This window comes from Pleurodeles waltl, chromosome 10, assembly GCF_031143425.1.
Source record: "Pleurodeles waltl isolate 20211129_DDA chromosome 10, aPleWal1.hap1.20221129, whole genome shotgun sequence".
Taxonomy (NCBI): Eukaryota; Metazoa; Chordata; class Amphibia; order Caudata; family Salamandridae; genus Pleurodeles; species Pleurodeles waltl.
This window is the reverse complement of record NC_090449.1, coordinates 69112865-69140224: the sequence shown is the minus strand read 5'-3', so window position 1 is coordinate 69140224 and position 27360 is coordinate 69112865. Positions and strand designations below refer to the sequence as shown.

The window sequence follows — 27360 nt, the reverse complement described above, 5'->3', positions numbered from 1 at the left end:
AAGTGACAGGCGAAGGACGGGTATCGGGGGAAGGACGCAGTTGCAGAGCGGTATAAGTGACAGGAGAACGGACGGGTATCGGGGGAATGGCGCGGTTACAGAGCGGTATAAGTGACAGGAGAAGGATGGGTATCGGGGGAAGGATGCGGTTACAGAGTGGTATAAGTGACAAGAGAAGGATGGGTATCGGGGGAAGGACGCGGTTACAGAGCGGTATAAGTGACAGGCGAAGGATGGGTATCTGGGGAAGGACGCGGTTACAGAGCGGTATAAGTGACAGGAGAAGGATGGGTATCGGGGGAAGGACGCGGTTACAGAGCGGTATAAGTGACAAGAGAAGGATGGGTATAGGGGGAAGGACGCGGTTACAGAGCGGTATAAGTGACAGGCGAAGGATGGGTATCTGGGGAAGGACGCGGTTACAGAGCGGTATAAGTGACAGGAGAAGGATGGGTATCGGGGGAAGGATGCGGTTACAGAGTGGTATAAGCGGTTACAGAGTGGTATAAGTGACAAGAGAAGGATGGGTATTGGGGGAAGGACGCGGTTACAGAGCGGTATAAGTGACAGGCGAAGGATGGGAATCTGGGGAAGGACGCGGTTACAGAGCGGTATAAGTGACAGGAGAAGGATGGGTATCGGGGGAAGGACGCGGTTACAGAGCGGTATAAGTGACAGGCGAAGGATGGGTATCTGGGGAAGGATGCGGTTACAGAGCGGTATAAGTGACAGGAGAAGGATGGGTATCGGGAGAAGGACGCGGTTACAGAGCGGTATAAGTGACAGGAGAAGGATGGGTATCTGGGTAAGGATGCAGTTACAGAGCGGTATAAGTGACAGGAGAAGGATGGGTATCTGGGGAAGGACGCGGTTACAGAGCGGTATAAGTGACAGGAGAAGGATGGGTATCGGGGGAAGGACGCGGTTACAGAGCGGTATAAGTGACAGGCGAAGGATGGGTATCTGGGGAAGGATGCGGTTACAGAGCGGTATAAGTGACAGGAGAAGGATGGGTATCTGGGGAAGGATGCGGTTACAGAGCGGTATAAGTGACAGGAGAAAGATGGGTATCGGGGGAAGGACGCGGTTACAGAGCGGTATAAGTGACAGGAGAAGGATGGGTATCTGGGGAAGGACGCGGTTACAGAGCGGTATAAGTGACAGGAGAAGGATGGGTATCTGGGGAAGGACGCGGTTACAGAGCGGTATAAGTGACAGGAGAAGGATGGGTATCGGGGGAAGGACGCGGTTACAGAGCGGTATAAGTGACAGGCGAAGGATGGGTATCTGGGGAAGGATGCGGTTACAGAGCGGTATAAGTGACAGGAGAAGGATGGGTATCGGGAGAAGGACGCGGTTACAGAGCGGTATAAGTGACGGGAGAAGGATGGGTATCTGGGGAAGGATGCGGTTACAGAGCGGTATAAGTGACAGGAGAAGGATGGGTATCGGGAGAAGGACGCGGTTACAGAGCGGTATAAGTGACAGGAGAAGGATGGGTATCTGGGGAAGGACGCGGTTACAGAGCGGTATAAGTGACAGGAGAAGGATGGGTATCGGGGGAAGGACGCGTTTACAGAGCGGTATATGTGACAGGAGAAGGATGGGTATCGGGGGAAGGACGCGGTTACAGAGCGGTATAAGTGACAGGAGAAGGATGGGTATCGGGAGAAGGACGCGGTTACAGAGCAGTATAAGTGACAGGAGAAGGATGAGTATTGGGGGAAGGACGCGGTTACAGAGCGGTATAAGTGACAGGCGAAGGATGGGTATCTGGGGAAGGACGCGGTTACAGAGCGGTATAAGTGACAGGAGAAGGATGGGTATCGGGGGAAGGACGCGGTTACAGAGCGGTATAAGTGACAGGCGAAGGATGGGTATCTGGGGAAGGACGCGGTTACAGAGCGGTATAAGTGACACAGGAGAAGGATGGGTATCGGGAGAAGGACGCGGTTACAGAGCGGTATAAGTGACGGGAGAAGGATGGGTATCTGGGGAAGGATGCCGTTACAGAGCGGTATAAGTGACAGGAGAAGGATGGGTATCTGGGGAAGGACGCGGTTACAGAGCGGTATAAGTGACAGGAGAAGGATGGGTATCTGGGGAAGGACGCGGTTACAGAGCGGTATAAGTGACAAGAGAAGGATGGGTATCTGGGGAAGGACGCGGTTACAGAGCGGTATAAGTGACAGGGGAAGGATGGGTATCTGGGGAAGGATGCAGTTACAGAGCGGTATAAGTGACAGGAGAAGGATGGGTATTGGGAAAAGGACGCGGTTACAGAGCGGTATAAGTGACCGGGGAAGGATGGGTATCTGGGGAAGGATGCGGTTACAGAGCGGTATAAGTGACAGGAGAAGGATGGGTATTGGGAGAAGGACGCGGTTACAGAGCGGTATAAGTGACCGGGGAAGGATGGGTATCTGGGGAAGGATGCGGTTACAGAGCGGTATAAGTGACAGCGGAAGGATGGGTATCGGGAGAAGGACGCGGTTACAGAGCAGTATAAGTGACAGGAGAAGGATGTGGTGACGACCGTGTAGGTGATAGGAGAAGGATGGGTTATCAGAACAAGGATGGGTATTAAGAGAGGTATCTGCAACAGAGGTTTGATATCAAAAGATGTAGGAAGTATTGTTTGAAAGATGGGTTATGAGGAAAATGTTGGGGTATAGGTCTTGGATGTGGATGGTCATCGAAGGCTGGGGTGAGAGGTGAAACATAAAGTATCAAAAGGAAGATGAGATATCATGAGAAGGACATAGTGACAGAGAGATGTGGGTAACAGGAGAGAGAGGGTACATTGACGGAAAATGGATGAGGGATCAGAAGAAGGATGCGGGTGACCTTTATTTTCTCAGGCCACGATTAATTAACATTGTTTGCTTTGCTCATTTTAATAATTGTCATGCAATCTCACAATTTCGAATAAATAAACAATGTCCAAATTCAAAATTGTATTGTTGAGCATTCTGAAGTAAATTTAAAGCTAACATGTTTGGGCATGACCAGACCAAGTATGGTAACATTCCAGTACTCCTCAGTCCATTGCAACACATTCCCAATCCACTCTTGCAGAGCCACTGTAACATTTGACTGTAACATTTGTAACATTAGTGGATTTCTTTTAACAACTCAGTCATTTGTCTCTCACTCTTCACCGTTCTGTTCTCTACTTAATAACAAAGATCTTTTTCCATTAATGATCTCAATCTATTAAATTCATGCCATGGTGCACAATTAATAAGGTTCATCACATTTTACACACGTGTTCAGTTTCATTACAAGGCGCAAGTATTTCATCAGGTCTTAAATAACAAGTCTGTCAAAAACTAAGATGTTTATTTAGGTTCTCACTGAAGTAAATCCTAGAAAATCTGAAACTTACTCTTTGGTCTGAAGTTGTTTGGTCCCTAGTCAAACACTGCACATAGGCCATACAGGTTAATTTAGGGTTTGTTGCGCTGTACTCCATTCTGCCTGGTCCCCTGAGAGATACATTCCGCACTCTGTTTGAAGTACAGTCCACCACATCTGGACATATCCACTGGACAGAGGGACATCTCCGGGCCTTCAGTAGAGGCGCCACCTCGGCAGGGCACGACCACGCCAGCTCCACTAAATGAATGAAGGTTTGCTGTGGGGATGGCAAACTCGATGAGCTCACACAGAGAGGTTTTTATGGGCGGACGCAAAGCGCTCCATGTCACGTCAGTCACTTATATTGGTTTGTGGGCTTGCCTTTTAAAATCTGCTTGCTTTCATATGTGAAAAGCATGCATAGGTCATGGCTTTTCCGGTGTTTAGCCCACCTACACAGCACTAGTAAACTACTAAAACATACGAGGCTCGATGTTTTCAGCATGGTGTCCGGACTACTTTATCTGTTTATTTTCTACGCAGCACGATCATGCTGCATGGTACATAGTGCGATCGCGCAGTGTTTTTTTTCTTTACAACGCTAATAGCTCTATCTCGAACTAATGCAAGACCCGTTGCATTGAAAATGCTTGTTTGTGTTTGTTATGGAAAAAAGTAGTTGATCCGCAAATGCTGGGAGTTTGCTTCCTGCGTGTAAGTGTCATTGATTTGTTTCCGCGTTCAGGACCGCAAGGCTTTCTCTGGCGGTCCTGAAAATCCTATCAGAGCATCCTCTCTAAATATGGTGGAAGCTCTGAGGTACTTGTCCGACGGCCTAAAGTCAGTCTGACCATTGTCGAAGGTTTCTGCCAGTTGAGGCTCTGCTGTCGGAAACATGCTGGTCCCCCGACTCCAAATAGATCGTTTGTGACAGAGTACCGTGTCCCCCAAACTGTGATTAAGGCCTCTTATCTTTGCCCTCCAAGTGACACCTTTTAGCAATCAGGGTTCTAGTAAAAGTCAGGAAACAGACGAACATTGGCGCAGAAAGGTGGGGTCAACATCAGGTATCTGACAGGCTGTTCTATAGAGTCCATAAAATTGCACATGGAGGAACAAAGTGTGAGTTTATTCATGATTTTCTGGATTATCACTAAATGCGCTGGCCTGAGACAAGGGTTTTGTAACTCCAAAAGCTGCTTCATCCTATTGTACTGCCATATACCTAATTCTGAGTGGCGGTGACATAGTCTACCATCCCACCTCTGCCATCGGCCAACCATGCTGTGCCCCCTACACATGTTCACGTGCGAGACCAGATGTGGTACAGGGGATCAATCCTTCTCACACAGCAAGACGAAATGTGAAAGCTGTGTGAAGTCCATGCCACATGAGGACAGCAAATGGGGAACATTCTGTCTGGCAGTTTAGATCTTACTATTGAAGTGGCGGCACTTGGTAAACCAAACCATTTAGGCCACGATTACAAGTGCAGGGCTAAATTGTGATCCCTGTTGTATGATGATTTTCCTATGAGAAATTCTGGCATTTGAAACCTGACCAAATCTATTGGAGGAAAGCCTGGAAAAACTGCAAAACATGCATAATTAGGTATGTTGAATATCGATTCTACAAGTTGTGTATCATTTACAAGTTAAAAAGTCATAATCGGAGGACTTTACCGCAGGTGGTAAATATCTCACTCTGGGGTAATGGTGTTTGAGGTAAAAACCTGACCTATTCCGCCTAACTTGTAATGAGGGTTTTAGTATGTATCAAATACTGAACACCACAGTAGACCACCAAAATCTATTCTTGGTACCCCGAGGGAACTTGTAGAAATGACTCTAACATTGCAATAGTGCATGTGCTCCCTGTGTTTTAAATTCCTCTCTTGCCAGATAATCTCTGCAAGCTCACCTGGTTCCTAAGGCCCCAGAGGCAGTGGAATGGACAGGCAGGGGCCATGTCTTCTTATGTCCAAGAACGCAGAATGCTTTGAATGGAAGTTTTATTTCAAGCCATGTGTCATTCTTTCAGGGGAGATGGGAGCGGAAGGCGCTAATGCACTTCCATGGTCAGAGGCTTCAGGGTTCTCTGATAAGACTCCTTTTGAATTGGAAAGTCTATTTTATCTCTGAACTCGGCCACTCGCTTTTGCGCTCACTTGGTCGCCAGTGTGTGAAAGCGGTTATCTCTACGGTGCCCAGCAAAGCCATTCGGCAGCCATTGTGCTCCACCCGCTGATGCTGAAGAGCAAACTGAATTTTGCTCTGCAAGAGGCCTATTTCTTCTTTCTTGCACTCTTTACTCCCTTTTTCATTAAATGTTCTCCCCCACTCCTCAGGGGCACAACTGGACCCAAATTTCATAGGGGGTGGGTGGTGTTGGAGAGGGGAGGGAGGGCTGACATCTCAAATGCTGGAGATGAAGCCAAATTCAGCCTCCGGCTTAAAATAGGTTGTGGGTGATCTCGTTATTTAATTTGCAGTTTTATATCGCACAAACCCTGCCTGATGGTATTGAAGTGCTTTATGTGATCACCAATTAAATTAGACAAGGTCTTGTTATATTTTTTTGAGGCATAGGGAGATTAGGGCCTGATTTAGATATTGGTGGACGGGTTACTCCTTCACAACGGTAACAGATATCCGTCCCCCAAAATATCAATCCTATTAGAAAGAATGGGGTTTATTTTTAGGCGGATGGGATATCCTTCATCGTTGTGATGAAGTAACCTCTCCACTGATATCTAGATCAGACCCTAAGTGGTTTGCCAAGAATCGCAGGATGTTGAGGGATGCTGAGACTTGAACCTTATTCCCCAGTTCCTAAGTTGCAGCTCTGACCCTAATGCCATATCCCCTCCTTGTTATAGTTACTGTAGTAGTAATGTGCACGGGGGTAATTTTGTGCCCAATGCACGCAGTGGGCCTCTAACAAATTTTAATGGAAGATTATGCTGGTTATTCAAGGAATTTTAGCAGAACAAATGGTAAATGTGGTATTTTACTACACATTAAACAGGTTTACCTAGTATAATGTGGCATTTCTGGGTCTAATTCTAGTTTCATAAAAAATTGTGACAAATGATAACAATTAACACTTCCAGTGTATCAGCACAATCCCCGATTGCTCTTACGTTTCTCTATAATAGCCCAATTTGGCTCATAGTCCCCCGAAAAGCTGCATCTTGGAGCTCCACCACCATCACTTTCCATGTGGCAGTACTCATGAGCAACGTACCGCAGGCTAGAGTAACGAGGAGCAGGCAATGGTTTGATATTGTTTAGCACAAGTACTCAGCTGCAGCCACTAGTCGCATCTTCTGAGAAGTTTCCTGGCATGTCTGTGTCACCCCCAATTGCCGATGAGCTGCCTCCTGAATCACTGGTGCCAGTCAAGCTCAAGGATTCATGGGGTGCGATCACTGCTGCAAGAACCCTTCAGCTTGTGCAGAGCAGAAGATGGTCGGCCAAGTCACTGCGGTTTTCTCCTTCATTATGGTTACAATTTTGGCCTGTAATGGGTTTAGGGCATAGATCTTCCACAGTTTCAGTGCTTTAGCCCAGGTCTACTCTGCTGATGCGACAGTGAAGAAATTAGATTTCCTGTTGTGTAGGACTTTCAGGTGTGCTGAGAAAGTTAGCATGTTATTGAGGTGTGATTAAGGGAGTCATTTCTTAACTTCCACAAACTTGGTCTTTTGTTGTTGCACCGCTAAACAGTTATTAGGAAAAATCAGTACTCCTGCATTACTAATTGTGGAAGAAATCCAGGTTTGTCAGAAGCTTTTGTGGGCCTCAAGGCAAAACTAGTTGTGGTGTCCTAACCAACAGAGTCTGGTTTCCCAACTTAACCAAACTGTGTGATCCTGAAAACTGTTTTTCTTCATTTTTACTCCTTTTCCATTATCATCACATTTCGGAGCACCTTAATGCACGCTGTGCAAAATCCTTCTTTGTATGTGGTTTAATAGACCGTAATGTTGTGCCAGGCAGTACCCCAATAAGACCTCATATAGGGGGCACAAGACAACTGACTTTCCTCTTGGGTTAACAATAAAAATGTCATCAAAGCAAAAGATGAAACGTGATAGCCATGCAGTGTCATAAATGCACAATGTGCAATAAGGAAAAATGTTTCAATCCCAGCTTGACCAAACTATTTAACCCTTGGCAATTAATTTTCTTCTCTGTGACTCCTTTCCATAGGCATACCACTTGGGAGCACCTTTAAATGAATCCGTGCAGGATTCACGCTGTATTGTATACATTTTATATTGTTCAGTAGATGTAATGTTGTTCATTCTGCAACAGCAAAGGTTTATACAGAAGGCACAAGACATCTGACTTTGCTCTCTCTCGAATCGTTAATGCAATTGTCCCTTTAGAAGGGGTGTTGTTAAATCCAATGAAGGTCACCCAGTGCAGTGAAGTAATCAAGTGTGCTTGAATGAAACAATCCAAAATACACATTTTTTATTCAAAATGTTGTATATCCATTATAAACAAAGTGCCATTCAGCCAGCAGCATTTGTAACAGGCAGGAAGGGAGCCGGAAGGACAAGGCATAGATGAAAGCTGTTCTCCTCTCCGGCACTGTTCCGCTGTGGAGAACCATGGGACCTGTCGGGGCCTCACTGCCACCCCCTACTGGCACCGGCTGGTAGTGAGACGGGTGATCCTCGGGACTGACTGTGGAACTAGGGAACCAGGTTTGAGTCTCAGCATTGGCTCAACATCCTGTGATTCTGGCTAAATCATTTAGGGGTTCATTCTGACCCCGGCGGTCATGGACCGCCGGGGCCAGGGTTGGCGGGAGCACCGCCAACAGGCTGGCGGTGCCCCGCAGGGCATTCTGACCGCGGCGGTTTGGCCGCGGTCATATGTGGAAAACCGGCGGTCTCCCGCCGGTTTTCCGCTGCTCAAATGAATCCTCCATGGCGGCGCAGCTCGCTGCGCCGCCATGGAGGATTCTGACACCCCATACTGCCATCCTGTTCCTGGCGGTTCGCCCGCCAGGAACAGGATGGCGGTATGGGGTGTCGTGGCGCCCCTGGGGGCCCCTGCAGTGCCCATGCCAATGGCATGGGCACTGCAGGGGCCCCCGTAAGAGGGCCCCACTTTGTATTTCAGTGTCTGCTTTGCAGACACTGAAATACGCGACGGGTGCCACTGCACCCGTCGCACCTTCCCACTCCGCCGGCTCCATTCAGAGCCGGCGTCCTCGTGGGAAGGTTGTTTTCCACTGGGCTGGCGGGCGGCCTTTTGGCGGTCGCCCGCCAGCCCAGTGGAAAACCCAGAATCACCGCAGCGGTCTGACGACCGCGGTGCGGTGTTCTGGCGGGGGTACTTTGGCAGGCGGCCTCCGCCGCCCGCCAAGGTAAGAATCACCCCCTTAATTTCTCTTTGCATATAAACAACACATGCACCTTTGTGTAATGTAACGTTCTAAAATACCTTCTGGTTGAGTTCACACTATTTTTTAGAAAATGCAAAAAATGCACTAAGAGGTAAAAACAAAGCCTTAACATAAGGAAAGACAAATAGGTATCCTTTACTGCCTAATTTGTGAAAGCCTGGGTAAATCACCACTTCCCTGCTTGAATCACGTTATCTTAGGTAAATATTTTATTTAACTAAATCTCTTTTTTTCTGTATTTTTTGTGTCTAAAAGCACTTTCAAATACATGAGGGCAGACTACCAGTTGCACAAAACTATCACTTTTAAGAAGTGCTTCTCAGTTTCCTGCTATAATGTGCCCTATAATGTCAAAGCTTCCACACGTTTAAGAAATACACTTTTATTAAAAACTTCCTTTAAGTGATGTTTACTGTATAATTAACACAGAAAATATTTTCAGGGCTCAGCTCTTCCAGGGGCTCTGTGATTCGAGACAGACTCTGCTTGGCTGTGGCTAGGCCATCCCTGTTAATTTGTTGGCTTGCCGACCTCTATCATACACCCATCTCTCTCCTTCCTAGTTCCCTCTGTCTATCACTTGTTATAGTTTGTTCTGCTCCTCTTACACTCCTCTCTCCCCTTGACCCTTCTCTACCCCTCCCAGCCTCTTACTTTGTCTCAGTGGTTCTGCCCCACCGACATCCAGTTTTTCCCTCCACGATGCACTGGCCAATATGTTAGTAAAGTGGATAGTACTGTTAAGAAAAGGCTGGTCAAATATAACTTGGAACCTCAACAAAGGCTTATGTTTATTCCTGCTTGAAATAAAAGATTTACACATTGAATACAAGCCTACATCAGACATAAATTAGTTCCAAGCAATGTACAAAATCCCTAAATGATTATTAAAACCAACAGAATTGGTAAATAAAAGACATTTCAGATGTTTCCACAAACTCACATACAAGCTCGGTTTTCAAATTTTATATGAAAAATGTGGTAACTATGTACAGCTATAATCTCTCTTCTTTAAATTGCCCTGCCCCAGCCCTTCTTTCTGTGGAAAGTAAGCAATGCACATCGTGGATGGAGCCATTTCCTTTCTGTGTTTTTTTTGTGCACTTTGCAGGAAACCCTGGACTAGGAGGTCCGAGGTCTGCCTCAGTTTCACACCCTCTGCCTATCTTTGAGACCATCTCATCCCCATTGTCAGGCAGAGAAGTGGGTTTAAGCCATGAAAGGGCTCCCAAGAAAAGTTGTTCAAAGAAAAAAAAACCATAAATGCAGAGGCTTGTTCTCTGCGCTGTGAATGCGAGGGATTTAGGGCGGCCACTGCAATACCTGGGTTACCTGACGGGAGGGGCTGAAGCCCCTTCAGCCCAATGGCCGTTGCGCATCTCCCTTTCCATTCCCCTCTCTCTTCCATTCCCCTCTCTCTTCCATTCCCTCTCTTTAACCTCACTCTGTGACCACTCTCTTTCATGTTCACCACCTTTTCACATCTTTCCGTGTCACATGTTTCCCGTCTCTCCTTACTTTGTGCCACCAGCTTGAAGGAAATCGGGGTAAATAGAATTTGCCAAGGTTCAGATAAGATCAGAAACCCGATGCAGGTAAACGGTGTGGTACCAGAATATCACCCAACATAAATATTAAACCCCCAAATAAAGTCTACAAAAATATTGACCCATTATTTCTTTCTGTGATATTCTGACATTCAGCCAGAGAACAAACCATTGATGGGACAGTTCTTCTGTAAGCCAGAACTGCAAACCAGAACATAAAATATGGTGAACCAGAACACCTAAGGAGAGATGGGTCTGGCTAAAGTAAGTTGGACAGACGATCATAACTATCTACCAGACAAACAGAGTGCCACATCTTTAAAACGACTTACTTATCAATTTCAATGCGTGACTCTCAACATAGCCCTGTAATACGTCCTGCCAAAAGCCCGTAGAAGCCTAGAGAGAGAAATAAGTGCTTCAGGATTTAGCTACATGTTTGCTGCTCAGCGGAGAAGAGCCTCACTATATCTCTGGGTCCATGCCCCACAGCACTGCGTGGTGCCGGGCACAAATGCACAGATAAAACCTGCAGAGGGATTGTTTTTCAACACCACAGAACTTAGAGTGCCAGAAATGTTTTGTTAGAAGTTGGCCATGGCTGCTGACTGGCTTGAATTGAGCGCCACCATTCTGCCTGAAAACTGTGTTGATGTCACTAAAAGCAAATAACATTGCTGCTTACAGTTCCTGAGGCAACCCCAAGGTCACCCTCTTTATCTGCACTAGATTCTATTTCTGCTGGGCACCTCCTCAGCCCTTCTGTCCTGTCTAAAGATGCCCCTTACCTGCTCAAGTCCCTTCAACAGTTACTTGAACTACATTCTGATACGTTTCCTCTTTTCATTTTTACTTTGTTTTCTCTGTAGGGAAAGAACTAAGGACTACAATCATAGCAAATTGACTCACACTGCTTAATGCATGTCTGTCGGTGTTGTTTATACAGAAGAGCCTGGTTAAGCAGCAGCGGAGCACTGTCCAGGGTGATAGTTAAGACTACAGGCAATGGGGGATTCTAGCGGTAGCAGATTTCTGGTAGCAGAATATATGGTTACTAAATCAGGATGTAGTGTTCTTTATCAGATATTTCTTCAGCATTTTCTTAAAATGGAGAAGGTTTGGGGCAGTCCTGATGAAAACACAGATGTTGCTCCAGATCCTAAGTCAGTCTGGGACAGCTGGGAGTTTTCTTAAGCTACACTCTGTCTTTCTAAAATCTATGTAAACTGCACCACCTTTTTTCCATTAGCAAGTCCATGGAGTCAGTGAGTAATAGAAATAGAGGTGAAGCAGTCTAGCTTTTAATCGCTTACAGAATTTGCAATTGTACTATTTATAGCAAATTGAGTCAATGAAATATCTTCACAACCTATGGTATGAACTGACAGTGTGCTAACGCCAGTTCTAACCTATACAATTCAGGATCTTCAAGAGCAACATCAGAGTGTGTGATTCACTGTAGTGTTGGAAAGGCTCTGACATCGACGTTGATAGTTGCGGATATGACTGGCTGTGAACAAACCAAAGCACACCATTGGTGTTGGCAAAAAATGGTGCTTCCTCCAAGACCTGTCACAAGGTGAGCCTGCTTGTTTTATCATTTCGGGAGGCAATCCAGAAGGAATTGAAGCACACCCAACTGGAGCGCAATACCACAATGCTATTATGGGTAATGTAAAAGTAAAGGTAATTGTATGGTGTGATGGCTAGAAATGTGCCAATCACATGCCTACATTTGTATAATAATCCATAATATATAATCCAGGATTTGTAAAGCACAGCAAATCACCCATGAGGGTCTCAAGGCACTGAATTGTGGGCCTGGGGAGATTTAGGGCCAGATGTATCAAAGGGTTGTACCCATTCTGTGTCAATGGGAAAATGCTTTGGTACATATGGCCCTTAGTGATCTGCCCAGAATCACAGGAAGCAGAGCTGATGCAGAGACTCGAACCTGATTTCCCCAGCTCCAAAATTGGCAGCTCAGGCTGATATGCCTCACCCCTTTCCAAAAGTATTCACCGTATCCTGGTTTCTGTAATAAAGACTCAGGAGGCCTCAACATAACATGCATGTTCTTCAGAAGTTCTTTTGATGAAACCTACTGTATCCATGTACACCGAATAGCCTACTCCCTGAAGATGTACGTTTTACAGTACATTCTGTTAATGAGATATAATACGTTTTTGTCCACGAGATAACTGATTATTATTGTGGAAAAAAGCATACTTTTGGTAATTAATATTGTATAGACCTTAATCATAACAATTTATTTTCATACCACTCAAAGGTCTTTCAGTGATTAAATAATATGTTTTAATAGACTCTGCAATACTCAAGTTAGCGCTCTTGGGATGATGAAAGAGGGAGTTAGACATACTGGGTATTGACCCTAACATGTGTAGGCTTCATGCAAATCTCTGTAGTGGGTGTTGAAACCATTCTTCAGTTTCGCTACATTAGTTACATAAATCATGATCAATAATCTACACAATACCTCAGCCTTCCACCCTTCCTTCTGACCACCACCAAGGGAGGTGTCCCAAGCTCAATAAAAGACTGTCAGTCCTTATAAACATCAACATGCCTACCTGTTGAAGGAAGTGAAAAGTCTTCTCAAGTTCCTTACCACCTAATCTTCCTTTTTTTAGCTATACATAGGTTTCTGTCATGGTCCTTTCGTTGCGGCCCTAGAGGTGCAATGAACAGTGTGAAAAAAACTACCATTTGGTGAGATCATAACTGATGTCGGTGTGAGCTATATAATATTTGTGATATTCAGTCTGTTGTCGGTCAACACCACATAACTGTGTGTGAGCTGAGGTTCCACCAGTGTAGCAAAAGTATTCAAACTCTGGAAACATGCATACAGTATATAGAAGGTCGAACAGGCTGGAGTTTGTCATTTGTAGATACATTTATCAGAGTGATATAACAAAGATTACAATCAAAATTTAGCTTGTCCTGTCTCCAAGTGTTGCTAAGAGGGATACAAGAAAGTACCTGTCTTGTACTAAAGAGGTAGGGTGGGGAATTCAAAACACTGTCGCTCAATAGCTTGCATTCCTCCTCCTCATCCTCTCTAGAAAAAAGATAGAGCAGGATCCAGGGCGCAGGGTGGGGCGGTTTAAGGTAAGGGCATCTCAAGTCCTATAATGTATTTTTGCTTTAATGAAACTCTGAGCTTCTTCTCTCTCTGTTTCAGGTTTAAACTACTGAGCCAAGAGGAAGGGGAATATTTCAATGTTCCCGTCCCACCTGAAGGAGAAGAAGGAAATGAAGAGCTGCGGCAGAAATTTGAGGTGATTGTCTGTTTTACTACTTTTATGAATTCTCTCCTAATACCTAAGAATGAATCAAGTGAACCTTTAAAAGTAGCAAACAGACCTCTGGATGGTGAGGGTGCAAACTGCTTGGAGATGAATGGAAGGGGGAAGAGAATGTGGAAGAGTTGTTTGGTTTGCTCATCTGTTATTTCCTTAAATTGCTATATATGAGGACTTCCCTTTTTGGCCCTAATCTTAAAAGCCTGCCTGTAACCCTGCTGGGCATCATTACTTTACAACCTCTACTCCATGTCACATCTCGCCTACTCTTAATACTCTATGCTGCTATCACAGAATTGTACATCAAAAAGTCTTACAATTAGGCTCCAGCCAACAAGCTACAAAACATTTTGAGGGAATTGGAGACCTGGATGTAGAACAGATTTCTCCAGCTGAATAGCACCAGAAGAAAGCCCATACTGTTTGGCACTAAGTTCAGATCTTCTTCGTCCTTTCTCTCCATTTCTAGGCTCCTCAGACATTGTTTTCTAATCTCGAGCAAAGTGAAGAATTAAAAGTTTTTTTTTTAAGGTGATATTTACTTAAGTGGCTGATAGTTGCTGTCTCTCACAACTGTTGCCATCAGCTTAGTATACTCTGAGCCATCTTCCCTTCCTGCCTACCAAACATAACTTAACATTTGATTGACCGGTAGTAGATTACTGTGTAGACTATAGCAAAGGGGTGTACTCTGAACCCTTGCTTTTCAGAGTTGTTGCCTCTAAGCCAGACAGAATGCAGTGCTCCATATGTTTTCAGATCCAGATGAGACGATGTCTCTCAAGCCAAAAGGAATCTTGACTGGTTATCGCTTCAACACATAATACCCTTTAATCTCAGGTGCTTGTTGCTGAAAATTATTAACTACCTTGCAGCTGCCGAGCTAGGGAGCAGGGGTGCCAGATATCAGTCAGGACCAGTTGTAAAAGCCAGGAGATTCAGATGCCTGTCCCTGTGTTAAACTAAAGTGCAGAAGGAGGTGGGGGGCTTTTCTGTACAAGGCGTCCTCCTATGGAATTCTGGCAAAGACATATGAATGTCATTACAACCTGAGCTATTTGAAAAGATACCTTAAATAGCACTTATTATAGGTGACCTAGAAAGCCCACTCCAAGAGAATATTTTATAGTAGATCATAATAAGTGTCGTAATTTGTCCTTCGATTTGTTCTTTCATATATTTTATTCAACAACCAACATTTTCTGGCCATACTGGGCATGAATCCTCTGATCGCACTCCTTTGGAGGAATACTCCTTACCCTACTCTGCATCATTTCCCACCTCATCCTACTGTGCATCAAACCTCCAGACTCTACAGTGCACTCATTTTGCCAGACCCTCCTGTTTATCCATTTTTTAGTGACCCTACTTTGTCTCAGTGGTATCCTGAAGCTCCTGGGTAGGGGTTCTTACCTGAGCCTACTGTGGAACAGGCCCTTCTCTAACTCTAACGTGCATAATTCCACACCAACACTAATGCACAGCAGGTCTGTCATGCACCTACTGCACCAATCCTTCTCTAATCCTACTGAGCATAAATCCTTTCTAGACACTACTGCAGAAGAATCCTTTTCACATCACTTACTACATAATTTCCAGCCTGACCTTACAGAGCATCAAACATCTCCAGGCTCTACTATGCCTCAGCTTTCTATGACTCTATGACCCATCAATTTTCTTCTGACCCTACTATGCCTTATACCTCTCTGATCCTACCCACCTAATCATATGGTTTGTCAATCCTCCAGTGATCCTGTAGCGTGTCATTTCTTCCCTAACACCATTCTCCTTAAATACTCCATCAAGCTCAATAAGAGCCAACATGTTTCGGCCTCTACCATGCATCACTGCACATGCGATCAAACTGTACCTCCGTACCCTACGGAGCCTACGGTGCATGTCATTTTGCAAGACCTACATGAGTCCTTTCCTCAGTCTGCTCTTCATTGATCCTCTCCTAAAAATCATCTGCATCATTTCTCAATTGCACATCCTGGGCAGGATCCCACTGTACGCCCATCACTGGTCCTCAACCTACTCTGCTTCAGTCCTCTCCTGCTCTACATCATTCATTTGTTGACCCTACTCTGCATCTGTGGTGCTTGACCTTCCTGTGCATCAATCACATTCTGCCATAGGTTGAGAGGGGATTGAGCTTACATCATAAGTATACAGGTCTGGAGAGGGAGCTCCCTGCCCTTGAAAGTCTTCAGTGCATGTCATCAGGTTACAGTTTAGTTCATTTATTTATATATATTGCACGCAAGAGCCAGGATGTCAGCTTCAGGGTGCAGTTACATAAAATGAAACATAAAACAAAGTCACTACTACACCTTTGCAAATCATGGCCCATCAGAGTGTTTTGTTGTCACACATTAAGCAAGTTAATTATATCAGTTAGACTACTAAGGGCATGATTTAGATTTTGGCGAACTGGTTACTCCGTCATAACGGTGTCGGATATTCAGTCCACCAACATGTAAATCCCATTATTTCCTATGGGATTTATATTTCGGCGGACGGAATATCCTTCACTGTTGTGGCAGAGTAACCCGTCTGCTGAAATTTAACTCAGGCCCTTAGTTTGGCCATTAGATTGCAGCAGGAATTATTTCAATCTCTCCTTTTCTTTTTAAGAAAAAAAAGGTCTTGTGGAGTATTTTGCTAGATCTTCCCAGCATTTTGCGCCACCAACCTTCAGTGATTGGTCTGCATATTTATTTAGTCACCACTACATGATGGTTCATTTTGGGGTTTGATTGGAACGTGACAGTGTGCTCATTCGATGGTAGGAAAAGGGGTTTAGTAGGTCTGTGTCGTATTGTTGTTTGGTGCTGCTTTCTAAAAACAAAAAAATAAATCAACAGGAATTCGTTTTTTCCAAGTTAAGCAATACTCCGCTGATTTGCGTCCAACTCCTGACTGGCCTGGGGCATTGGACCAGACTGGCATTGTACGTGCGGCTCTGCTTGTCATTAGTGTACATATCACCGGGGATGCCTCTGTCCTTTACTGGACGTGCTGAGGGAAACGTATACACGTCTGACACCAGGGATGTTGAGGCAGACCTTTGAGGTACTCGGTGCTTAAGAGTTGGAGGTTACGAAGAGAGGTTTCCTAGTTTCACATATCGTAAGTAGTCTTGTCAGAATAGTTGGAGTCATGCAGTACTTGGACTGTAATTTTGAACAATCTTTTAGGTGCTCCTGGGGTGTCTCATGGTCCGCAGTATCACCGGCTGCAGACAGAGCCAACGGGATCAGAGCTACAGTATGGTCCTGGTCGCTTAGTTCAAGGGCTTCTTCTCATATAATCATAATAGCAGATTTGGTTCGTCAGGCTGGGCGAAAACCATGACTGATTATCGGCTAGGAAGTTCCATTTCTTTATATCATCTTGGAGCTGATGGGCAACCTCTCTTTCTACTATTTTGGATGAAAAAAACAGTTAAGTCACAGTGGGGAAATATAATTCCATGTAGTCTATTGTCCAGGCTATGTTGGGTGGCTAGCAGTAGGGAACGAGGGAAGCTAAAAGGAAACTATGATTCTGGCTAAGTATGTAATTCCCCACTTTTGCCTGATTTCATCGAAGTAGTCTTTCACTCCTCACACGCCCTCACCACCCCAGACCCATCCTCCCCCCAAAGAGGGAGCATGACTGCTTGTCCGAGATAGCTTGGCATGCCTGCAACTGGTCGTGCCACAATCACCGAAAGGCCTACAGTCTGATGGAAGTCCCAAAGTAACAGTGCTTTAATTAACATTTAGTTAAATAGGTTAAGAGATTCTATCCATATTGGACTATTTTGATGCATTTAGTATTTTTGACAAACATTTTGTTGCTTGTTGGTTCTCTTTTGTCACTTTTGACTGCCAGCCTTTAAAGGGGAAATCCGGTGAAAGATGTCACAATGCATCTCAAACCCACATTGACATTATCAAACAACACGACAGTCTAGAATGCCTATTGTTGGGGAGAATTAGTGATGTAGACCTCGGTAAGGAGACCTATATTTTTTTAACTACAACGCATGCCCCTTTCATTGGTATTGACTTAATCGAGTTTTAGTGTTTTTTGTCAACCCTGATTTGGACGTAAAAGTGTTTATCTGCCGAATGTACTGCATTTCTATGAGTGATGCCTGCCCCCTAGCATCTTTGGTGGGGGCTTTGGGTTTGGTTTGTGCCTCTTAGAGATAAACCAAGCACACTTCCGAGTGCTTTTGGCTGGTCCTTGGTTTTGACCACACGCTGTAGAGGCACGCGGTGACTGGGAGCAAGCCCTGCAGACACCGCCTAATTTCCACCTCTGGTTGCAGTTCGTGGAGACTGAACTCATTTTTCGTGACTTTATTTTTCATCAGTGGCCTTAAGTGCAGGCGATAGAAAGGCAGCAGAAGGAGAAGGCAAGAGGAAGAAAAAGAAAGGAAAAGAGAGGCAAAGGGAGAAAGCAGAGATGAAAAATAACCTACAAAAATCAGATAGAGACAGGAATTGGAAGGCGATGGAAGAAAGAGGGCTGAGGAGGAATCAAAACGAGGCAGAGTTGTTTTTCAGCAACCTGGGCATTCACCAGAGCTGGGTCCAAACAAAAACATTGTGCTCCTGCACTTAAAGTATTTTAAACAAATTAAGTACTCGATCCAAGCAGAGGGGGAGAGTTCTGCATCCTCTGATCTAGAGTCTTTTTAAGGACAACATGAAATTGTGAGGGATTCAAGTGACAGCTCCTTTGGCGCAAGCCGGCAGCTGCCTTCCCCTCTGTGACCATCTCACACAGTCACCCTCAGGGGTTTCACTGCACACAGGGAGATGCTAATTGAAATGCAGCGGGATGAGCCTGTCATTTCATTTCAGACAATGAGATGGAAAGAGCAGCAATCAATGTGCATTAGTCCAACTTGATCCGGCCTCTTTCTGACCAGCGTGGATCAATAGGACAGCAGCTTCCCTGGCTCTTTCCTCGCTCTCCCCATCCTGTGTGTGCTCCATGCTCGCCTCTTCCTGTGCTCGCCTCGTCCACCCGGCTCTCCACACTCTCCCAGCTTGCGTCATCCTCCCTGCTCTGCCCGCTCGCCTCGTCCTCCCTGCTCTTCTAGCCCTCTCTGCTCTCCCCGCTTGCCTCGTCCTCCCGGCTCCCCACACTCTCCCAGCTCATCTCGTTGTCCCTGCTCTCCTATTTCCCCCCGCTCTCCCTGCTCGCCTCGTTCTCCCTGCTCCCCATAGTCTCCCGCCTGGCCTCACCCCTCTGCTCCCCACACTCTCCCTGCTCACCTCGTTCTCCCTGCTCCCCAAACTCTCCCGCCTGGCCTTTTCCGCCCTGCTCCCCACACTCTCCCTTCTCACCTCCTTCTCCCTGCTCCCCCCACTCTCCCTGCTCTCCTCGTCCTCCCTGCTCCCCACACTCTCCCTGCTCGCCCCGTTCTCCCTGCCCAGGTTCCAGGCAGTGAGTGACACTACCCCTCGTCACCGAGGAGGAGGGCCTCGAGGACCTTTGCTGAGCTGAGGCGGTTACGCGTGCAGGAGCTGTGACCTCCTCAGCTAAGCAAAATTCAGCTTAGGCAGCCAGAAGCCTGCGCAAATAGCGCATGCCTAGCTCGTGGCTGCCTGATCTGAAAATGAAGAGTGTCTGTCAGGCTGACCTTTGCTCAGCCTGACGGACACTCTTCTTGAGGGGTAAAGGTGCAGGGGTGTGATCTCTCAGCCTCAAAGGATGGGCTGCGGCTGCCTCCAGGGAAAACTAGCTTGTACTCACACTCTAACACTCTGTGTCTACCCCTTACTAGCATGAACCAAGATGAAAGGTTAGAGGTTAGCCATAACAACATAGCCCTTGCATCAATCCGTAATGACTTACACAAATGTAGTTATCACTAAAACATTTTTTTATGGCTTGAAGAGCAAAACTACAAAATTAGATTAGATTAATCACTTCAAACATATAGAATTTCTAGATAACCATTCCTCTCCACGCTTTTCTGCTTGGACAGTCACTGAAATGTCCAGTGTGTTACTCACAAATGGCCACTGTGGGCTTTCTTCAGCTACAGAAGAACGGCAGCACGACCCCCTGCTCCTGACTGCTTCTTGATGTCTGTCAGGTTGGAGTGACTGAATTAAAGTCACTCTCCTTGAGCAGACAAGCAGAGTTCACAGCTGCCAAACTTCACAGACTTCCCTAGGAACGGTTGTCTCTTACATGCATCTGTGGGTGTGTGAAATTAATTGTGCCTGCTTGGCTGGTGATGTTTTCTGTACACAAAAGAATATGTGATTCATAGTCATAATTTTTTGTGCATTGGCCAGATCTGCTTTGAGAATGATTCGTTACTTGTGATGTTTTAGCCAAAAAACGATTTTGAAGCTGACAAGCTTTAACTGGCAGCTATCTTTAAACTTTGCAAACCTCTGGGCAGGGCCTGGTTAGAACTTTCCACCAATCCCCAGCAAGGGAACCCTGTCATCAGGGCTTCAGTGCTGAACCACACTGCTGGCACGAGAATGGTACCATGCCCAGGGGCAACCAACACCATTTCTGGGGCCTGAGGAGCATTGGTATTGCACGTTAACCTGGTGTTCCCTTCATCCTGCAGGACTCTTTCTACTTACGAAAAGTGGTGGACTAGGTACTTACCTTCGATGCCATACTCTGTCAGCGAGCCAGGCTTCTCACTCGATAAGAATTTGAAAATAGGTTGAAATTGTTTCAGCCTAAAGACTATTAATCATTCACTTTACCAGATAAAACTGGGGTTTCTCTTTGCCAGCTATCCTAAGGGAATCTTCTGCAGGAACCGCCTACTAGACGGTTCTATTAATCTTGGCACCTACACCCAAGTCAGACACCCAATTTGGTTGTCTGAATCGGTAGAGGCCTCCAGCAGGGTTTCCTCTTGCTTTGTCCAGTTTAGGCCTATTTCACCATCTTTTGGGTCCTATCACAAATGCTAATGCTTTGCCTCCTCTACAGAGCGAGCGACACAAGCCGGTGATGGGCACACTGCAAGGCTGCCACACCACAGTCAGCACATGCCAGCCCTCTACCTTCATTGCGCCACAGGGTTTCTTTTCAGCCCTCTGACTCCTGCACCTATTGGACTCCTTGGTTCGTGTGTCAAGATGCAGACTCCTTCTGGATGTGGACCTCCCCGCCTATCATGTGATGCAGTTGCAGCTCACTGAGCACAAGGCACCCCAGTCAACAGTTGTGCAGAGAGCAGGGGGCCCTGTACCTACCCAGCGGCTTGCTTCTGAAAGGGGTGGATACCAGGGGAAGGCTCAGAAGCAGTTGATCTTCCTTGGCTTCACGAACATTGTAAAGCTGCTGCTAGTGGGCTGTAGCTTTCTCTGCCAGAGCAGAGAGCCACCAGCCACCAGCCACATCCAAGCTTTCCTAACTGACCCAGAGCAGGTTGCAGTGCACTACTGTGAAGAAAATGCACTCTTTTGGGAGAGGGTGCCCAGTAGGGGATCTGCGTTCTCGATCATTCCACCCTCCAGACCACCCTCCAGTCAGACTGCATGTTTCCCATGAGTTTACCCCTATACTGTTTCACGCCCTCTTGAACTTTCTCTCGTGACACTTGTTGAATATCTGACGTATTTGGACTCCCTGAGCAAAGCCAGTGAGTTGTTTTTTGGTACAACACATTTTCTGCCTCCCTTCTTGTGGACGGGTGTTGGTCTCTTTACTTACTGTTACAGAGTGAACCCTGGCTAATTTGTTTTCCTCCTCTTAGTAATATGCTCAGCTAGTCATCACATCTGATCTGAGGTTGTACTCGGATGGTTGAAGTTTGGTTGAGCCAAAGCAATACCTGAGTGCGGAGAGGGGTTGAGCGCAGTCAGGTGAAGCTCTTTCTTGCAGGGTTTGGTTGGATTTCCTAGATTGGATCCTTCCTGGATTGTACAACAAAGCTTGTGAGTCGAAAAACATGCAGCTGTGGGCATGCAGAGTGGCCTCTAAGGTGCTGAGTAGGGCACCCGAGGTGGTGTGTGTTGTCAGCCATCGCACAACACAGCCAACCATGCATGGCATGTAGCAAATGCCCCCAGAATTTCACACCTCAGGAAAAGAGGAGAAGCCAAGTGCGCCTGCGGCATACCTCTGTGCCAAAACCAGATGGTCTCCCAACAGGCGATCGGGTCTTGTGTTGGGCGGAAAAAGAAAGCAGAACCCCTAATGACAGCCCTAGTCACTCTCTGTCAAGGGCCCAGGGCAGTTGAGGTTAAAGCGACTGCAGACAGTCCTGTAAGGAACCTGGGGCCACAAGGTGTGTGTCGATGGTCAGGGTGTCATGCAACCCACACTAATTCTTGAAGTTATCCACGTTCTTCATCAACATGCGAGCCAAGTAATCCACCGCAAAGAGTCACAAGCAACTTTTGCAACATTCGCCCATCTAAAGAGAGGCTGAACCCATGTGGCGAGACGGCCCAGCACCCCATTAGGCTTCCACTGTAGATGAGTCAGTCTTCACTATTCAAAGGCGGGGAGGGAGCATTTCCAGCGGTAGGGGATAGCCATACTCTAATCCATCACCATACTTCGAGCCTCACCATAGTTTACTACAGGTTACTCAAAGCTAAAACTCTGCAAAGTGAATGAAATGTCTGAAACGTTCCAAAATTTCACACCTCTGAAAGGTGAAAATGGGATGCCCCATAGAAAAGTCCAATGGTATCAACATCTATGAACCCAGGCTTCTTTCAAAAGTGGGTAGATGTGAACCACAATGATGCTGCCTCAGTACAAAAGATAGATAGGGCGCCTGGAGCTGAGAAACGAAATGTAGTGCAGTTACATGCTCCTACTACCATTCACACGCTATCTTTAAACCGTTCTCGTTTCAATGAGAACTCAATTACTGAATTCTTAATGTGCAAAGTCAAAATACCATTGAAATCTAACAGAGAACAATTAGAGGAACTGTGCAAAAGAGCAAAGTCTCCTACGCTCTTTCACTCATTCGCCATCTCCTGTACAAATTAATCCCCTTTCCTCCCACTTCTTTATCATTTTAACAGGTTCTGGGTGGATAGGGAGCACTGGGTAGGGTCAGAGATGACACTGCATATGTTCATCACTTGCCCAAGATAATGAATACTGTTGCTTGCAAGGGTTATCGAAGACTCCATTCATTTCCCTGATTCCTCAAAGGTAGCTCTGGCCGAGCAGTCCGGGCGTACATATAAAAGTGGATGCAAACGATGGATTTCCGTCAATATAACACATAAGCTGATATACAGAGTTTAAGTAAATCCTCAGGCAACAGTATGTCTTTGAAGGAGAATGTTTTCAATACCCAGATAAAACTAGAACACGTTAAATGCAGCCATATTGGACAGAAGTTTAAAGAAAACTCAAGGGTTTCTATGCAATGTCAAAGCACACCATGGGGGTTTCAAAGGCCCTGGTGTGACACCTGCAAGGCACAAGGGAGTGACTAGAATTCCCACTTTAATGCATCAGAATAAGCACATGAGGCAGAGAGACAACTCTGGGGTTTTCACCTGTTCTTCATTGTTAGATATATTGTCCTCTGTTCATCACAGATTCTGCAGATCATCTCTCCGGCTGTCATTGTCTTCACTGGCAGATCAAGCAGGTGGCTGTGGAGCTCGCACCTGAAGTCCCTCTCGCCCTGGGGATCTTTCAGGTTCATTGACGAGCTCTTTAGCAGGCAGCCTGGTCCATGTCCAGATACATAAGTTGCAGCTTATTTCCAGGTGGGGGCGGCGGGTGACCTTGTTGCAATGACTAGAAAACACCATTCAAATCAATGTAGGCCAATTGAGTGGCAGCTCTTGCAATTGCCCGCCCAACTGGCCCAGTATTTATTATTTTTGATTGTAAACATAGGGAGGATCCATATATTCCAAGAGCTTGATTTAAAATTTGACAGCCAGTCAAATAGGGCTTTTTTGTTGTTTGTTGGAAATACTAGGGGCCCTGCTTGGGCTGGTACATGATGCACATTACACATGTCAAGCCAGACATTTATAATTCGCCACCCTTAACAAATCAGCATTGCAGGCTTTGTGGTTCTAACTCCTAAGCATGGAATTCCAAAGTTGTTCTAACAATACATAAGAAAACATTCTCGCCTTTATTATCACCCTGCCTGTATCCTTGCTCTCCTTGCCTGTTCATCGTGTGCCTGGGCCTGTATCTCCCCGCCAGTACCTGTGTCTCTCTGCACTTCACCCTTCCTGTATCTTTGTGTCCTTTGTCTCTCTGCCCGTTCCTTGTGTGCTTGTGCATGTGTCTTTCTGCTTGTACCCTGTGTCTCCCTGCTTGTACCCTGTGTCTCCAATACTTCTCTCTGCCTGTTCCTTGTGTGCATGGGCCTGTATCTCTCTGCCAGAACCCTGTGTCTTCCTGACTTCTGTCTACCTGTACTCTCGGGTGTTTGGACCTGTGTCTCCCTGCACTTCTCTCTGCCTGATCCTCGTGTTCTAGGGCCTTTGTGTCTCTGCCAGTACCCTTGTGTGCCTGGCGCTTTGTGCTTGGGCCTATCTTTCTGCCTGTACCCTTGTGTTGTAGGGCCTGTGTCTCTGCCTGTTCCTCGTGTGCCTTTGCTTGTACCATGTTTCTCCCTGCACTTCACCCTGCCTGTATCCTTGTGTCCTTTGTCTCTCTGCCTGTTCTTCGTGTGCTTTGTCCTGTGGGCTTGGGCATGTCTGCCTGTATCCTTGTGTTGTAGGACCTGTGTCTCGGCCTGTCCTCGTCTGCTTGGGTCTATTTCTCTCTGCCTGTACCCTGTGTGCCCCTGCACACCCCTCTGCTTGTTCCTCGTGTTCTAGGGCCATTGTGTATCTGCCAGTACTCTTGTGTGCTACGTCCTGTGTGCTTCAGCCTGTTTCTCTGCGCCTGTACCCTGTGTCCTCCTGCACTTCTCTCTGCCTGTTCCTCATGTTCTAGGTCTCTTTGTCTCTGTCAGTACCCTTGTATGCTTGGTTCTGTGTGCTTGGGTCTCTCTCCCTGTACCCTCATATTGTAGGATCTGTGTCTCTGCCTGTCCTCGTGTGCTTGGGCCTGTATCTCTCTGCCTGTACCCTGTGTCTCCCTGCACTTCACCCTGCCTGTATCCTTGAGTCCTTTGTCTCTCTGCCTGTTCCTCGTGTGCTTTGTCCTGTGGGCTTGGGCCTGTCTGCCTGTTACCCTTGTGTTGTAGGACCTGTGTCTCTGCCTGTCCTCGTGTGCTTGGGCCTATTTCTCCCTGCCTGTACCCTGTGTGCCCCTGCACACCCCTCTGCCTGTTCCTCATGTTCTAGGGCCTTTGTGTCTCTGCATGTCCTCATGTGCTTGGGCCTGTCTCTCTGCCTGTACCTTCATGTGTGTGGGCCTGTCTCTCTGCCTGTATCCTCGTGTGCTTGGGTCTGTATTTCTCTGCCTGTAACCTGTGTCTCCCTGACTTCTCTCAGCCTGTTCCTCTGTGCTGGTGCCTGCTCTCCCTCAGTGCACCGCCTGCCTCCCGGGCCCTCCCTGTATCACATCCCTCCCAGCCCCGGACCCACTGCAGCCGCCAGAAGACGGCGTTAATCTCCTCTCTGCAAACACAATCCTTTCATGGTTCTCTTTTCTTCATTTTGAAGGTTTATCAGAAAAGCTCGTGGGAGCTGTTTTTCCTGTCAGGTTGAAGTTGCAGGCCTGGCGCTGACGCCTGTTCTGCCGGTCTCTCCTCGCCGCTGCCTTTGAGCAGACTTCCTTCTCGGCGGCTTCTGGCTGTCGACTTTTCGTTAAAATGCTGTGATCATTCGCCGTCTGACGCGCTACACAAGGATGCCGCCGCCTTCGCCTGGCTCACTTTGAATTGTTATGTTTCTCCCCTTCAAGCTGGCCTGTTTAGCAAGCACCATGCTGCACCTCAAGGTTTGCGCCTGCATACGTGTGCAGTCAGTCACGCGCATGCCTGCAGCGTGTGATCCGTGTGCGGTGACCCACATGTGCATGCAGCGTTCCACGTGTGCATGCAGAATTCCACGTGTGCAGCGCCAGATTTCCATAATGCACTGGTTTTTTGCGTGTGTGTGTTTCGCAGCACTGGCAATGTGCATGTCATCTAGGCGCTATGGTGTGTCTAGTAGTGGGTACTTTAGGGACATGCTTTGCGATCTTCCAGTCAGGGCCGGGTCTAGGATTTTTGGGGCCCCGGGCAGGAGGGGAATGTGCTTGGCCCCTCTAATTTCCAAAGACATTGGGGATGTTTGCATCTCAGTAGATGCCCCTGCTCCTGAAGCAGCTTTACGCAGACCCCTCCTGGGTTGCAGCCCCGCCCTTACAACCACCTATAGGCACCTGTCAGCATCTCATAAAGGGCTGACGGTGTGAGGGTTGCTTTCCATAAGAGAGGGTTAATACTGCCAAGGAGCTAGCCAGCAGGACAATAGTCATTCCATGGTGCCCTCCTGTGGGTGTTGGAGGGAGGGGGGTGTTGTAGATGCCTAATTGCAGGACAAACCTGCAAAACCTGTCTCCTTGCAACTGGGACGGGCCCCACTCCCCTGGGGTTTGCCTCTCTACACCAGAGAGGAGGCCAAGGGATGGGGCCCCTTCCTGAGTGCCCAGTTGCAGGGACACAACTTTCGTGCCGTGTCCTGTCCGTGTCACAGTGGTGCGGGGCCCCAAGTTGGGGGCTGAGTGTGGGGCTGTGGGCAGCTGCCCTCACTGCCCATGCCTAGCCACTGACACTGCTTCCAGTGATCCAGTGTGACTGTCAAGAATGGCTCAGGTGCCCTGGTTTGCTGTGCCTCTCAATGTTTCCTGCCCCCGGTGTGAGCGGGGTGTATTCTCTACCTCTGATAATTCCCTGACTCGATCCTGATTTAGAACCCACGGATGGGTTATTCCATCACAGCATTGACAGATATCCTGTCTGCCGAAACCTAAATCCCACAGAATATAATGGAATTTAGATTTCAGAAGGCAGGATATCCATCACCGTTGGGACGGAGTACCCTTTCTGCCAACTTCTAAATCAAGCCCTCAGTCTCTGACTCTCTGCATATCACTCTCTGTTTTATTGTGTTTGTCACCCAGTCAGTGTCTCCACTAGGGTTCAGAGGCCACGGCCATCACCACCCTGGCGGAGGACTGTGTGCCCCGTTTACAGATTCCAGTCTTCCTGGTGGGTATCACTGTACTGTGAAGGAAACTACAGCGGTTACCTTACCAACACAGGTGATTTGCTGAGCAGATGCCATGTTTGAAATACCCTGTCGCGTAGGCTCTCACTATTCTAATGAGACTACTGTATTTCAAGCAGTAGAATCGCCTGCGGTGTGGGAGACTGAGTCTGACCCACTGGGGGTGACACCTATCGCTCCAATCTGGGTTTTGCTCCGGCTAACTAGCAGTGCCTCATCTCTACCCAAGGGCAGGGATGATTGGGCAGCCAGGCGCATGACAGAAATGCTTTCTCAGGGAAGCTGTGGTCACTCAGGTCACTTCCGTTTCTCTCAGTTACATTAGTCTCATATACATAATGACAAACAGAGGCAGTCAGTATATGTTTCAGTAAGATTTTAATGAAGCGACTGCATCTTTTTTAGCAAAGCGTGAGCTGCAATAACCAGGACACAACATAACAGGATTAAAATTGTGATGAAGAGAGTAAAGCATAGAAATAACGCTATCATGTTGTCACTAGAGTCAATCGGCCAATTCCTACCTAAGCTATAATAGAGCACAGCGTGTTA

The 27360-nt window shown here is 46.8% G+C and overlaps 1 protein-coding gene across 2 annotated transcripts in view; it reads left to right on the top strand.

Annotated features, from left to right (window-relative positions):
- PRKCB (protein kinase C beta) overlaps positions 1-27360 on the top strand; it is a 799526-nt gene that overhangs the window by 476420 nt on the left and 295746 nt on the right. For both annotated transcript variants that reach the window (XM_069209698.1, XM_069209697.1), the window contains exon 8: positions 13537-13633. In XM_069209698.1, coding sequence (XP_069065799.1) covers positions 13537-13633 — 97 coding nt within the window. The remainder of the gene's footprint in view (positions 1-13536; positions 13634-27360) is intronic.